This window comes from Phalacrocorax carbo, chromosome 1 (assembly GCF_963921805.1).
Source record: "Phalacrocorax carbo chromosome 1, bPhaCar2.1, whole genome shotgun sequence".
Classification (NCBI taxonomy): Eukaryota; Metazoa; Chordata; class Aves; order Suliformes; family Phalacrocoracidae; genus Phalacrocorax; species Phalacrocorax carbo.
Genome location: NC_087513.1, coordinates 108,555,798 through 108,572,235, shown reverse-complemented (window position 1 = coordinate 108,572,235; position 16,438 = coordinate 108,555,798). Strand labels below are relative to the sequence as shown.

The window sequence follows — 16,438 nt, the reverse complement described above, 5'->3', positions numbered from 1 at the left end:
ACAAAATAAACCAGCTGCTGAAATATGATGTCCAAAGACTGATTTCTCTCCATGACTAATCCAAGTGCCATCAAAGTGCCAAGCAGCTGAGCTGGCCAGTTTCATAATACACACACACATGAATTAAGTACAGAAAACTGTACTGAAGTTTAGAATTTTTGCCTGTCTTTCAATCCACAGGTTTTTCACAAAAACTGTATTTCTTTAATCCAGAACTCTAATCTGTGAACATGTAACTCCATGCTTTACCTATTTCTGCAAGCTGATGAGAATAATGAAGAGGATTGTCTGATATGCTCTTTTCTTCTTTAGCTTTGTTCTAGTCCAAATTTCTTATGCAAGATATCTAGTTATTAAACTTTTTTCCAAAACAGTTTACACTGAGTGGTTGTACTGAAATGCAGCAGAACTCTCACACTTAATCTACTGCCAACACCACTAACGCTAACAGGAAAGTATCATGTTGTAGCTCTTCTATACTGAGCTAAATCAACTTCAGGAAACTTCTATCTTTACAAAAAACAGCAGATAATTTCCCAGTGCAAGTGTAAACAAGTATACAGTAAGTGTGCCTGAGACCAACCAATTTTTGTGCCCCAAGTTCCTCAAGGATGAGCCTACAGTTCTTCTTGAGGTAAGGAGACATAAACGAGCTCACCTAAGCCCTCACTGCAGCAGAGACCTCCCACGGCCATCCACCCCAGTGCTTCAGGAAAGGGCTAGGCAAAACAACTCCCAATTTGCTGAGCCATCTGTTGACTAGGCTTCCTACACCCAGGGTAGGCGATGCCACAGAGGAGAAGCTGTTCTTCTGCAGCCTCCAAAGAGACACAGCAGAGACTGTCCTGGCCCAAGTGCCACCCGCTGGCCCCAGGCCAAAGCACTGGCCTTCCAAACACATTGCACAGGGCAGCACTTCATCTCTCACCCACTTGGCTTTAGCTATGGAAAGGTGCCAGGAGTCCCACTGAAAGAAAACAGGCTGGATCTAAAAAGTGGTTACTTCATATCTACTGGCCTTGATCAAATATACTTAAAATTTAGCAATGTAAAGTATGCAAAACTTATGCAAGTGAGAAAAATTCTCTAAAAGGTGAAGATTTTGCATTTTGCATTTGTTGTTCCCACCCACCCCGGTGTATTTAAACATACTTAAACCTATTTAAAAAGCTGTCACCTGGAAACTTCACCAAGCTAAGGCTAAGTTACAAGAACTGAAATTATAATGAAAATTAACAGATTTTCAGAATACCTGATCCCTATTATGTCAGTTTGGGGACTGAACAAGAGAGCAAATGAAAATGAGAACGAACAAGAACAAAAATCCAGCGTCAGTTTAGGGTGTTCAAACTAACTTGCTGAATGACAACAGGCATACTGTGGCTTTCCCCTCTGGTAGGTGGTGGCGATGCAGACGTATTTTCTGTCATACCAGAAAGAGCTAGGTAGATTTGTAGCTTCTAGACTGTAAGATATCAAAAGCCCTCACTTCCCTAAGTAACACCTACTGTTATTATATAGAGTCCAAATACAATTTCAGAATACAAGCTGCCTTTGTTTTACCGAAAACACCCTCCCTATCTTTTTCCTGCCTTAATGTCTAGGATTATCAAACATAAGGACCTTGGCAGAATTTAGGTTGCCGGAGTAAAGGATTAATTCTTAACATTCAGGAACTGTGATGCTACATTAATACTGCAAGAATATAAATTAGTCAGCATTTTAAATACATAAAAGCTTGGAATGTAACACAGATCGTTAAGAGCTGCCAGCAGAGTCCTAAAGTAGTAAGGGTACTGACACCAACAGTACTTGGAGAACAGGAAAACAGTACTTCTGCATCTAGATAAAAGATGACCTATCAAGCTGTTGCACAGAGCTTTAGACAGGCTTTCTCTGGTGGATTCTTGCAAAGTTCTGTAAGCACATTGCACTAAAAACAGCTGTTTCAGTAGCAAATATATGAAAAGCTTCTGTTTTCTTTGACTAGCAATTTTGTATTTGTTTCCACTGTTGGGAACAAAAAAGCAAAAAATATTGTGCAAGAACTGGGGAAATTTTAATATTGATCACCTTTCTACAAGTTTACACGAAAACCATAATTTTATAGTACTATGAACACAGTCATCTTCCCCTTCAATTCATAAAGATTAAGCCTGGAAGGAAGGACTTTCAAATAATCGCATCCATAAAGCGATTTGGGCTACTCAACCTAAACCAGTCAGCAAGATGCCAAAAACATTCTCATTTGGCAGAAACTCATCTAGCACGCTTAGGAAGAATGAATACATTTGACTAGTGCTGTAATGACTGCAGAAAACCTAAACTTCTCCTAAGGTGGTAACTAAGAAAAAAAAAAAAAAAAAAAGAAGCTTAGCAAACAAAACAGGGCATACCTACTGGCAGGCAGCTGGAACACCACTGGCTTACTGTGAAATGCAGTCATCATTGATTTCTCTTAGAGCAGCGCAAGAAAAAATGTGCAGTTTCTATTCTTGTGGCAGGCCAGTTTGTAGGCTCCCTTTTACCAAAGTGAAGGGGATTAACAACAGGCAAGGATGCCACAACTAGTGTAGGTGTGCATAATGATACCTATGTGTCAGCCGCAAATACCGGCTAGGAATTTGTCCAAATTAGTGCCAAATCTTGAGATTTAACCGGAGAAAAATACAATGACTAACTTGAATTTTGGGAAAAAAAAAATTAGAAAGTGTCTGTTGCCACTGCAGAGGCCACTCTGCTCCTGCGCTACGCTCCAGTCTACCCAGCACCTCCTTATGCCTCACACAGGGGATGCCTCCTACTCCACTTGGGCATGTCTTATTTATGTAAGCAGTAAATCCTGTTTCCAGAGTAGAGACTAATGATGGGCATTAAATGTGGTTGTCAGGCCTACCTTTGAGCCTATGCATGCATTGCATAGCAGTAAAGGTCAGCAAGCATAAATATAACAAGAATTCTTCCTATAATGCTTAAAATAAAAGGAAGCTGTCTTCTATACATATATGCAAATTAGTTTAAACACATTTTACTCATGATGTAGAAAATAATTATTTTAACAAGACTACAGAGAATTTTAAACATTTTCTCTTAAGCACACAGTAGCCTTGTGTATTGTCTTTCTCAGGGGGGTAACAAATCAAAACCTTAAGAAAATGAGGAAGCTACCCAAAATATATTCCTGATATTGCTTCTCTCCATACACTGAGGATTTGGCACAGTCAAAAGCTCTCCTGAAAATCCTCACATTCTTTAGAAAATCGCATGTAAGGAAGAGGGAAGGGAAGAAAGGAAAACGGCTTCAAAGCTGGAACCTGAGAAGGTTCCTGTTCCTATACTTGTGAATGTATAGGAAGAGTAGTTTGTTTTTTTTCCCCCTCTCTCCCTCTCTGAAACAAAACTCCTACAGACAGATATGACACTATCTTGTGGCTGAACTTCAGCAGAACAAACGCAAATGTACACCAGTAGCAGTCAGGAAAACATTTAGCATTTTCAATCTCAGATCTTAAAAGCTTTGTGAAGTATCTCAAAAGGGACATTTTTATTTAAAAACAGCATTTTATTTATAATCAGCATTCAAAACTGCTAAAAACCAAGGTAAAAAATGCAATTTTAAGCTGTCATGTTCTGCTTTTCCAAAAGTCTGAGGTGTAACATAGAAGATGGAAAAGTGACTTTCTACATCAAACAGTATGAAAGCTAACTAACTTAAGACCTCTAGCAGACTTGGGTTAAGTCAACATTTTAAACAAACAGCTCACCATGGTATTACCAGCCTGCATTCAGAGAACATTTACTTGTTCATAGCAACAAACTCAGAACATTACAGCAATTCAGAAGACAGATAAGTATGATATGAGATGTGTCTAGAAGAATTCACTTTATACTTGTGTCTTGGCACATACTAAAAAATGTCATTGAACCACTCCTCTATTACATGTTCAAAGCAAGAAAAAAATCTGTTAGGACATAAAATAACAGCTAACATTTCCTTACATGGTTACAGTTTTCAACTTCTTTCCTAAAAGCACAACGTGAAATAAGTTTGTGGTATAACTTTAAACACACCTAAACAATGCAATAACTTTATGCCCTTCTAAACCTAGGAACTAACTGTACATAGAATCACAACTCAACATGTATTCTGTATCCTTTATTTTAATTAAATGAACAACTATTTATGAGTCAAAGTTAAAGCCATCATCTGTTAAAGCTTTCCAACCCTTCACAACAGAAATTTTACAATATTATATACCAGTAAATATAAGGTAAGAATTTGAAAACATCACACAAGCAACCTGAGGGAACTGGAGCCCATAGAGAAGAACAAAAGCAGGGAAAGGAATATCCTCTCAGCACATATCATAGGATGATTGAACTCGGAAGTGACAGGTCAATCTTTACTCAACAGGGGAGCAGAGGGAGTGACAGACAAAGAGAAAGCAAGAAAGTAGATTTCCAACACTGCTATTCCTCTGCCTGTGAAACTCTACAGAACAGTTTATATCATATTCCCCCGACCCTGTCCCAGGCAGAGAAAACAGTGGAAAGAAAATATTCCATCAAAGACCATTTTAACTCAAACGGGGATTGTGCACCGAGTGTTTTTTAGCGTGCAACCTTCCACTGCATGCCCAGGGAAGCAAGGGAGTCCTGTACAACGTATATATATGCAACTCATAATACTAGGCTTTTTTGTATTAATGCACTACATCATCCATCACAATCCTTTCCATTTAAAATGACAAACAGGACAAACAAAACGATGCAAAAATTGGATACTTCTGGTAGGCTGTTTCAAGGATGTTAAGAACGATAGCCAAGCCACCAACTGCGAAGAAAAGACTTGCTTGACTCACACACCAAGCTGGCTTGCTTCTTCCCAGAACTAAAAGCTTAGGATCATATGAGATCTTAAGCCCAAATATACTGACATCAGGATTGCAAGAAGGGTGCTCTTAAACACAATGCAACAGAGTAAAATGCCAGAAGTGGTGTTAGGGACCCTGAAGAAAAAAAGCTGAAGGGCAGCTATGGAGGTTTATGCGTGTAAGATGGTAGCTTACTAATTCTTTGTTCTGCAAGTTATGCACTTTTGGGGAAAAAAAAAGTCTCATTTTGAATGACTAACCAGACTCTGACAGACTCCCAGAGAAAAAAATGTGGAGATGCCAAACTCAAGCTGTCCTGTTGGGATAGCTCATTTGGTAAAGGGAGGAGCTACAATCTGGACAGGCCCTTGGGAAGTCACGAGTCCCAGGAAAATGCCGCACCTCTTACTTTAGGTATGGGACTGGGCAGAGAGAGGAAATAGAGCAGCATCTACAGTACAATTTTCATGTGATACCTGACACACTTTCTTCCTTCCATCAGAAATTTGCCTTAGTGCACTGAGTAGATGATATTCACTAAAGCACCAACTACTCAGTATCTCCCATGACACCTTTTTCAAGGGGCAAGTACTGCCAGGGCATTAATTCTCACACATGACTGAAACCCTACTTGGAACTCCAGAAGACAGTCTTATGCAATGTCTTAAAGCAAAACACCTGAGAGACAACTTGCAGAGGCAGCAAGTCAACAGACACGATACCAATAGCGCATCCATGTCCTGAGAGTTGCCTGCTTTCTACGTCTTGTATCCTGCAAACACTCAACTTGTGCTCAGCATGACACAAAGAAGCCACTTCACAGGCTCAATAAATGTATTATTTATAAGCCATTTTCAGACTATAAACTCTTAAAACCAAGGCAAATTGTGAAGTTACCTTTTTACAATGGAGCAACTGAAATCTACTGCAAAAAAGGAAGTAAAGCCATGTAGCACTATATTTGTGTTTTGTTTCTTTAAAGAACTTGATATCTTAAGTTCTATTTCAAGAGCAGATACATGCAGTTACAATAATGAGAATTAGAGAAAAAAATCCACACAACCAACCTTCTAGAAATATTCTAAAACCTCAGCATTTAGGGATCCTTCTAGAAAAGTTAATTTAACTAAGCAGTAGCAAAAGCACGTATGGGTGAACTCCGGTCAAAAATGTAGGTTTATTACAAGTTCAAGAGGAGGTGGGAAAATCATCAAGGGACTTGATTTGTTTCTTGGCAGGTAAGAAAGAAGCAAACATGCTTTAATACAGTTTTGTTTTGACATATTTTCTTCAGGACTCAGTTTTAAATTGAAGTTATTATCAAGTAAAACGTCTTCAACAGCAGGACAAATTTTTATAAGTTACACTGTGGAAAAAATATCACTGCTTATTCTAATCATACTGAATGTAACTGTTAGCTCCAAAACAAAGTTTAGCTTTCATCTGAAGAGAGACTCCCCTCTTCACATACAGAAGAGGATGACCTCTATATGTGCGTATTTCTCCAAAGCAGAAATAAATATAGATTAAAAGGCAGTATTTCTAGCAATGTTTGAAATTTTTTAGGGTTTGCTACCACTCACTGCAAACGTATCTTAAGGAATCTCATGGTTTTGATACAAATACAACAAACCATTGACGATCGTATTTGGCTAAGTCAGCTAATTGGTGGCTATAAAAGACAACATACATTGCGTAAGAAAACTGCCAAAACATCAAAAGCTCTTTTTTTCCTTAACAAGGACCCCTTAAATAGAAGGAAACAGATTTTTCTTTCTTTGCAATTCAGTTTTAGATTATATTACACAATACGTCATTGTGACTGACAGTAGTTAACATTTAGATATTGTTGACTTATGTGGTGTGTCAGGTTTCAAGAGACTCCTAAAGAAAGCTTGAAAACACTTCTACACAATCAATGCAACCCAAGGAGTCAATCTGACCTGTGGATAAATAAATATGGTATTAGCTAATGCTCTAAATTAACATGCATTAAATTTCCTGGGATGGTTGCGTGAAACATAAGTCTTCCTGGCTGGCAGACAATATCAATAACCTAAATTTTCAACCAACTGAAGTTATAAATCCTTCAGTGGTTTACTTGAATTACATTCAATGAACCTAAATACAGAAGTTAAAACTACCTTTTAGGATCAAACCATTATAATTTCAAATGCCACAAATTTTTACATAACATGGGTAGTGACCACAAGTACTAGCTAGCCCTCTTTATAATCCATTTTCAAGGTATAAAGTTGCACATCGGGTATAAACAACATGAGATCATAGCTCTAGCATAGGTTTTGACATTTCCTAGCTTCTGCTCTTATCTCTGTGGTTTCATTAAAAACATTTAAACATTTGAAGTATCCTACGTATAAATATTTCTTTTACAGAAATGCATATGCACATATGCACATAAAATCAGTCATCTTGAGATTCGGGACTACTATGGAATGCAAAATCTGATGACACAACAGAGAACATAAAACACCAAGTCATATTAGCTTGACTAAGTGCTTTACAGAAATAAAATGTTTCTCTGTATTAGCCCCAAGGCAATGTTTTTACTACTGGAAAAAGAGCTAAGCATGTGAAGGAACAAGGAAAGGAAGAGAGAAGGAACAAGGGGAACATCAAAAGATTTCAGGAAAACAGAAAATTCAAATACCTGATAGATTACTAGATGCTGAAAGGAAAGAGGCTTAAGAACATAAAAACTTTAGATGGGAAAGGAGGCGGTAGTACAAAAAAAGTCTTTCCATTTTATTATCTACAGCGTTACCTAAATATTTCCTGCAGGTAAGTAAATCCTGCCCATAAAAAAAGAGAAAATCCACCAGAAACAAAAAAGTCCCACACAACACTAAGTCAAAAAGAATATGGGTAACAGCAGTAGTCTACTGGGATTTCAGAGTAATTTCTAAAGAAGTCATTCAAACGCTTTTACCTACGCCTTACCTACGCTTTTACGATGAGGCAAGATGGAAGGTCCAGGCACAGACAAAGAGGCAATCAAAACTAAAAAAAGAGGGCACAAACAAACCATGTGTTCCAGCCTGAAGGGACATTACTGTAAATTCAGTCTGTGCTGGAGTCTGTACTGGTAAGCAAAATTCAGAAGTCATCTAGAAAAGATCGCAAGTGGCAAGATGACCAAGTTTGCTCAGTACAGAGATATGCAGTGTAGTAAAAGCAAGAGCTGGCAAAGATGAACCAGCAGAAGGACCATATGGGACTGAGTGACTATGTAGTAAGAAAGCTAATTCAACACAGATAAGTGGACAGTGAGGTACACGGTGGAAAGCAACCCTAAAATTTATAAAAATATGATGGGCACCAAGCTAACAGTATTATTCAAAACTTCTAATTTATGACAGATAGTTCCATGAAAGTATCAGTTCAACACATGAAGTAGTCAAAAGCAGAATAAAATAATTAAGAAAGGAAGACCGAATGAAACAGAAAACATTACTATAGAATCATAGGGTAATTTAGCTCAGAAGGGACCGATGGAAGTCTCTTGTTGAATCTCCTGCCCAAAGCAGGAGGTCACCTGTGAGATCAGACCAGGCTGCTCAGGGCTTTTTCCATGCACATCTTAAAAGCCTTCAAGATTTGACAGAGCCTACACAGCCTCTCTGGACCACCTCCAATGCCTGCCTGTCCTCATAGGGAAAAATGCTTCTTATATCCACGCTGAATCTCTCCCACCTCAACTTACACCTGTTGCCTCTCATCCTCCAAATATGCACTGCTGTGAAAAGCCTGGCTCCATCTTCTCAAACGTCAGCTAATGCAGACCATCCCACAGTTTCCCAGGTTGACTTTTTGGCCTGTCTGCAGTTAATCAGAAACCTCTTTGATTCTCCATGACCTTTCAAAGATGACAGAGAATGGCCTTTCTAACACTTTCCCCTGTTCTCTGAGCACCACTGGATGTAGCTCAGTGGGTCCTGTGGACTTACATGGGTGAAGCTTCCTTGAGTAATCTCTGACTCAATCCTTAACCACTGCTCAGAGCTCCTCTCCCCCAACTAAGCACAGTGGTCTAGGAGACCTTATCAGTGAAGACTGTGGCAAAGCAAGGCACTGAGTACCTCAGCCTTACTTAAGCCTGCTGTCACTAGATCACCTGCTCTATTCAGCAACAGAACCATGTTCTCCTTGCTCAGCCTTTTATGACTAGTGTAGCATCCAAACCTCTTCTTGTTACCCTAGACATCCCTTGAGGCATCAACTCTAGGTTAGCATTCACTCTCCTAACGCCATCCCTTCATGCCTTGGCAACATTCCCAAATTCCTCACTAGCCCATATCTGCTTCCAGATCCTGCACACCGCCTGCCTGCACTGGAGCCTAGCCATGAGTTCCCTGAGCAGCAAATAGACCCTTTTTGCAATTAGTGGATGCTGCCAGCTTTTCTGAGCTCCTCTGCCCTTCACAGCTGCCTCCTGTGGGATACCAGATACCAACTTCCTGAAGAAGCCAAAGTCCACTCTCATATGGGTCTATATCCTGTTACTCCTTCCTCACTCCCATCAGGATCTTGAACTCCACTATTTCATGGTCACTGCACTCTAGAGTACCCACATTACTGTGTCTCTAACAAGTTCTTCCATTTTAGGCAAGGCAACACCAGAGCCAGCTGTGCATCATCCCTAGTTGGCCCATCCATACTTGTATCAAAAAGATGTCCCTGATACCCTCCAGAAATCTGGTTTGCTCATGTCCTGCTGTGTGGGATTCCAAGCAGGTGTCAGGATGTTTACTGAAGTCCCCCATGGGAACCACAGACTGTGATCCAGAGACATCTTTACCTTGAAAAAGAAAGCTTTGTCAACGCCCTCATCCTGAGGAGGGTGGTCTGTAACAGACTGACCTGGGTGGTACCTTTACCAGCCTATCCTATTATGCTAACCCACAAACTCTCATCTTAAACTGCCATCTTGTCCCACACAAGTACCGCATACATTTGAGCTGCTCCTTCACAAAGAAGACAATGCCCTTCCTCGTCACCCCTACTTGCCTTTCCTGAAAAGCCTATATCTGTCTGTTGTACCGCCTCATAAATTCATAGCACACTCATACCTTCAGAACTCTCCTGGTCCCCCAACCAGAATGCTACTAGAGCTAGAAAAGGTCTGGAGAACAGCTACAAGGCGAATCTGAGGTTAGAACAGATTCTGTATAAGCAACAGCTCAGCAGTCAGCTTGGAAAAAGATACCACCAACCTGTTGAAAGAGAGCATGAAGCAGTCCACAGAGCTGTAATGCCAACCATTTTTTAACCGTCTTGTCCACCAGGAGACATGGGGGCCACCAGACAAAACCAGTGGGAGCCAGGTTCAAAAAACAAGTGAAAACGAGGTGGTTCCTCATGCGATAGGGAGCACAGCTATGGAACTCGTACCCAAAGGACCCTATGTGTGCAAGAAGTTTGCAAGGTTCAAGGGAGACAAGTACATAAAAGAGGTCCACAGGGGATTACCAACTAAACAAACTGCAAAGGATCAACAAAATCCCCCAAGGTGAAAGTCATTGGAGGCTTGCGAGTGTTTTACAGAGCAGTATCATGCATACTGTTTGTAATCCTCTGTTAGCATCCATTTGCAGAAATTGCTAGGCAGAACATTGATTAACAGCCATCACTATGAAAGTAACATTATTGGTTTATCTGAAGTGCTTCAGCCTGACAGTCATTTGTTAAAAATGGGTATTAAATATTTTGTTTCCTCCCAAAATGTCAGACTACGAGAAGTTATAACATGCTGAATTTGCTTCTTGTGCACTAAAAATAAATTTCTCCTTATTGTATTCCAATTTCACCCACAGTTTTCTGTGGGTTTGGATGCTTATGAATATATCTACAGATTATTTACATGAACACATACATCAATCACTTCTTTAAAAAATCTCTTAAAAAGACAGACTCAAAGTTTATGTACAATGAATTGTTGATATAGAACATTAGATTTCACTAGAAAAGCTGCAGTATCTGTACACATTTCCTCATTGGACTTACCTTTAAATAAAAAAAAGAAAACGTAGCTTTTAATTCAGCGATATATACACAAAAACAGACTAAGGCTACATATAGTGGCTGTATTAGGTAAAATAACCCAAAACAGGCACAACTGCACCCACATCAGACCCTCACTTTCCTCCTCCAAGTTTCCTTCTCTATCAGTTAATCTTTTTTTTTACCCTACTCACCCACCTATTTCCTTGTAGCTATTCCAATAAGCAGTCCATGATTGAGGGTGTCTTATTTACTCTACCTACCTCCATGGTCAGCCACCCCCCTTCAGTAATTTTTATCTTTCTTTTAATACAAAAGGTCTGTTCCTCATCTGTAATCCAATTTTCACGTGTTTTTAGGCATGCACAATTTTAACTGATGTCAGCACGAGCTGCAGACACCCAAGAACTTCAGAGACTCAACTCCTTGCCTTCAACACTTTTTAATAACAAACATTTTGAAGCTTCACTTAGTTAAGCTACAGTACTTTCTACACTTCAAACTTATGGATGAACAGTTTAAGAGATGCAATAAAAAAAGTAATGCTCAAAAACACCTCATGCAGTGGCCTAAACTTCCCAGGAAAACAGATACCCTAGGTTATCCACTTAAAAGAAGATAACTCACCTGACATTAAATACAATGAGAGTATACACAGCTAAACAAAGAAGGTGCTTACCTGAATGACAGCACTAAACCAGCACGTGTTGCCAACATTCTTTAATCCTACTGGACAGTTGTCTTGCCGCTTTCGATCATAAGGGTTTGGAGAGTCACTCCATACCTCTGGATGTGTCCTCTTTAAACTGGCTTTATTTTCTGCAATACTGGCTTCTAGAACTCTTCGGGAACAGAAGGGAGGGGAAAATGTGAGAAAAGGAAAACAAAAAACAAAACAAAAAAACCATAGTAAACAACCATTCGCTAACTTACTATTGCTCAACTTGGTTTAAATTTATATGCAATAATGTCTTCAAAAGTAAGATGCTGTTTTACTTTTAGGTATGTTACAGTAGTTCCATTATGTTTTTGAAAACAGTATCAGTGAGTGAATCTCCTGTGAGAGCTCTAGAGCCAGGTCTGCAAATCATCAATTATTTAAGAACCAGATTCAAATAGAATAGACAACAAGAAATTTTAGGCAGCACTATTAGTGTAGTGCTTTCATCTACAAATGCTTTTATTGGTACGCAAAGCACAAAGTCACCAATATTTGTTTTACTGACAAGAAACCAAAGCTAGCTAGGCAACTTTCAAAAATGGACAACACTTTTTAGTTTCCATTTTTGCAACTTATGCAGCTGTATTTGTTACTTTATACAGCAAATATTTACTTTATGAGCCATGGAACGACATCTCCCTGCAATTTTATAAATGCCAGCCAACAAGTTAGTTGTACATTTTAATGACCACAGCCTTTGCAGGAAACTCTTCCTACGTGATTTATGCTGAATGTCCATATTTCACATGACAGCAAGAACTGATGTGTGTCATGCTCCCAAACTCAAGCTTCACTCAACACGGTATTTCTAAATCAGCACATATCCTTAGCCTGGTGACAAAGAACACCTTAAAGGTAATTTGGCGTGTGCATTACTGACACAGTTACTATCCCCCAACCGTCTAGTCCACCTACCACGCAAAAGACTGAGCTGCTATTGAACTACTACGTTTGCCAAGCACAGGATTTCAGGAGCTGCATGACAAGCATCGAAGTAGGCTGTGCAGCCTGAAGGGTTGCCCCTTCGGTTCTGGACTCACTAAGCATCAGAGAGAAGCAGGTCTAGGCTGTTCTGTAAATGGAGTTACTGAAGGACAAAGTTTGAACACCTTCAAAAAAAAACAGGGAGGGGGGGACGACACGACACCATGTGACATAATCCCTCAGTTCCCTAACTGTAAGTTTTGTTTCAAGATATGATCTTGGCGAAGTAAGAAAAGGTATCTTACAAAATATACACAAACTATGAAAGATTATACGAATTTACTGTAGTCAACTGCTTTGGGGGACATACTGATTCGTTATTGCTACTTATTTTGAAAACGCAAGCATTCAGAATTTGAGAGCCCATGTGGTATAAATACCACTTTTGTATCAATACATCTTGGGAAGAACCTAAAACTTATGATTTCCTAAGGATTAATCAATATCTGATGTGTCATTTTTGACATATAACCTTGTAAACAGCACATCTTTTTTTCAAAAGACACTGAAAGGACAGGTATATAATCCTCTAAGACTTTCTGCTCTGACATCTCCTCAAACAATGCATAGGGATGGAACCTGGTTTTTCAGTGGTAAAAGACTTTTCACTAGCAATGATAATGTTATGCCCTAAACAAACACCAAAATATAAAGAAACAGTCAAATTCATTTCCATTCTCACAGATACAATCCTTCAGAAGTGTTAGACAACCAGTGTATCTTTGCTTTGAGAGTAACGGCTATTTGATGGGGGCATTAAAAATTAATTCAAAACAAATGTCATACATATTTCAAATAATTTCTCATTCAGGTAGAACTACCTAAACTCTTTTTTAAACTAAATTGAAAAGACCCCTAAAACTGACAGGAAGGCACTGACAGACTGGAATAAATTTAGAATAATGTTGTAACAGGACTACAATACCTATTCCATACCACTTTTGTTTCAAGGAAACAATCCAACTTCCCCACCCCCCTCTGAGCTCAAGAATATTTCAAGATATTTCAAGATTCTAGTCCAGAAAAATATAAATTCTTTAACTAAAATAGTTCCCTGACCACAAGATTATTACCATTTACCAACTTAATTACCTACTAAAATTTCTTCCTTGTATTTGTTTTTTTTATTTCTTTAGCAGGTGAGGGATTTCCTTATCTCTAGCTCCACCTCAAATCTGTTTCCAAAGTATCTGATTCTCAAAGCTTCATTATATTTTTTCCTTATTTTTACTCATAACATTATCTGTCTTCAGAAAGCACATGCAATAGCTGCACACCCTATGTGCCAAATACATTGTCAGCCATAATGATAGCTGTGATGCAAACTGAAATAAAAAGTTAGCACAGTGAGAAGGAACCTAACAATCAGCTCAAAAACTACATAAATAAATGTATTTACCAGCATAGTGAGTATACATTTTATACGATAATGTTCACTATATTATATTCATACAGTCCTGATTTGGGGGACTCCCTTTACAAAGCATCTTACTCACACATTGCTCTCAACAAAATGAGCATCTTTCCAGAAAGTTGGTACAGGGATTTAGCAATTACGCAGCTGAAACACCCTCTTAGCAACCCTCGGAGACCACAGCAGCAGTCGCTAGCAGCAGAACCACAAGCTACGTGCAGGGTATGGCATGTCTCAGCCTCACGGGACTGAAGGCTTCCCCACCTCTAAGTGCTGGAATCTTGTTTGGAGGGAAACTCTGGAGTGAGGGTTAGTTAATGCCAGGCTTGGCATGGGACTTGAAAGCAGTGTTTTATTTCCCTCCATAACAAGCTGGGCACAGACAAGCAGCTTTGCAGAGCTGCTTGCATGGGGCTAGCCAGACAATGCAACAAGCCTCAGGCAAAGTAAGCCCACAGCACAAAAGTTCTGCCACAGAATGGTTTGGTTGCCCACTCCAGCAGGCTACTCATCTACAAGAACAAGGGATGGTCTTTATACTGTGACTGTCTTACAGCTGGACATCCAGGAATACCCCCAACCCCACATCCCTCCCCAGTTTCACCTTTAATCTATACAGTGGATAACCACAGTGCAGAGGCCCCAGCAGTTTCAATGACTATATTACCGAAACAAAAAAAAAAAAAAAAAAGGTGCCTAGGGGTTGTGCATATCCTTACGCATCTACAGTATGGGCTCTCATTTTAATATGGCTACTACCCTAGGCACAACACAGGCCAGCATACTTCTCCTTCCAGTTGTATCTTACTAGCTTCTCCAGTGAAGCCCTATATGGCTAGCCTCATTATCCTTCAATCCATGATAAGCAATATAAATAGGAGAAAAATTTTCATATTAGGAAATACACTGATCAAGCACATTTCCCTGGGAGGTTTAAAGAGGGAATAGTAAAAAAACTTTGTATGTGCCATGTACAAGATGTTCAACTTGGTCACTTGGACATTTCAGCTGCACTCCTCTCAACACCTACATAGTAATAAGGTCTGTCCTCATTAAGTAGCACAAGGAAATTACATTCAGGAAGACAAATTCTACGTGCATTACAACATTAAGTCAAGAAATTCCATTAATGCTGCCTTGGAAACCCTAACAAAATCAGTGCAAATTAGGTTCCAAACCACTATGAATACCTTTGGAAAAAAAATAATCCTCCATGCCAAAGATAAAACTATGCACATATCCTACATTATTAAAAATGAAGTATTTCCATAGTTAATTTGCTTGTTACTGACTTCCTATTTGATTTCTACTTCTTATTTAACCTAGAAAAACAAAAGTAAATGGGTACAGCATGACTTGTTTACAGCCAGTGTTCTACTTTTTGTTTTGAGAAGTCCTGCAGATACTCTGCTTTTATTGGAATGTCAACATTCTTCCTAGGGGTGGTAACTACAAAGTGATTTTTAAATTAAAAAAAAAAAAAGAAAAACACACAAAAAAACCCAACACACACACCACAACAAAACACCCAACCCAAACCAGTCTGAAGTCCTGTCTTTAAGGAAACTGAGCAGTTCAGATCAAGAATTCTGAGCTTCTTGTATTTGTACAACTCTGACATAACTTTCCATCAACTCAGGGTGTATCTTGGCATATAACCAAGTTGATTTAATAGCCTAATGCTGCCAAAACCCCAAAGATTCTCACTTTTCTCTGCCTATGTTTGCAAGCAGAGTCCTATTTCCCTTTCTTGTGCCATGATACACTCTGGATCTTTTTGTGAATATTTTTGTACGGTTTTGGGAGATGAATTCACGCAACAAATGCTCCAAAGAATACTACAGCAAGTATAGAAGATGTGGTACAGTGCGCTGGCCATAACCCCCTTGGTAGCAACATCTTAATTTGGCACATACTATTGTGTGTAATTTTACCATCAAATATACATCTCTCTTTCATCAGAAGACCAACGTTTTTCTCTGTATACAGTCTCTGAACAGACTGTCTACATGCCTTTGTATATACAGGAAAGAAGGGCATGCTTTGTTTTTTTCCACAATGAAAAAAACTACACCATAATTTAAGTCAAATGTATTTATAATACTTAGTTATGGGCTAAGCAGGTAAGACCAAAAAGGGCTTTTTAGTCTGTGATTTTCACTTCTAAGTCTACAGGAAAAAAACTAAAGCTTCAAGGCTCCCAAGAAGTGAACACAGCAGAAGGAATCAAAGCCTGGGGCAGGGAGGAAAAAAAATATCCAGAAATAGGTCCATCTTTCTGAGTGTCTGCCTAAGACACAACTCTGTAATTATGACAATTCTGTCCTTAGAAAAGGAACATGCAGAGCAGAACTACTGAACCAGAACTGGACGGAACTTCCACATAATCTTGTATACATACACATACTGAGGTTTCTGGAAAAA

General features: G+C 39.1%; 1 protein-coding gene across 4 annotated transcripts in view; it reads right to left on the bottom strand.

Moving 5' to 3' along the window:
• USP25 (ubiquitin specific peptidase 25) overlaps positions 1 to 16,438 on the bottom strand; it is a 94,941-nt gene that overhangs the window by 44,128 nt on the left and 34,375 nt on the right. For all 4 annotated transcript variants that reach the window (XM_064469984.1, XM_064469993.1, XM_064469999.1 and 1 more), the window contains one exon: positions 11,575 to 11,737. In XM_064469984.1, the coding sequence (XP_064326054.1) occupies positions 11,575 to 11,737 (163 nt within the window). The remainder of the gene's footprint in view (positions 1 to 11,574; positions 11,738 to 16,438) is intronic.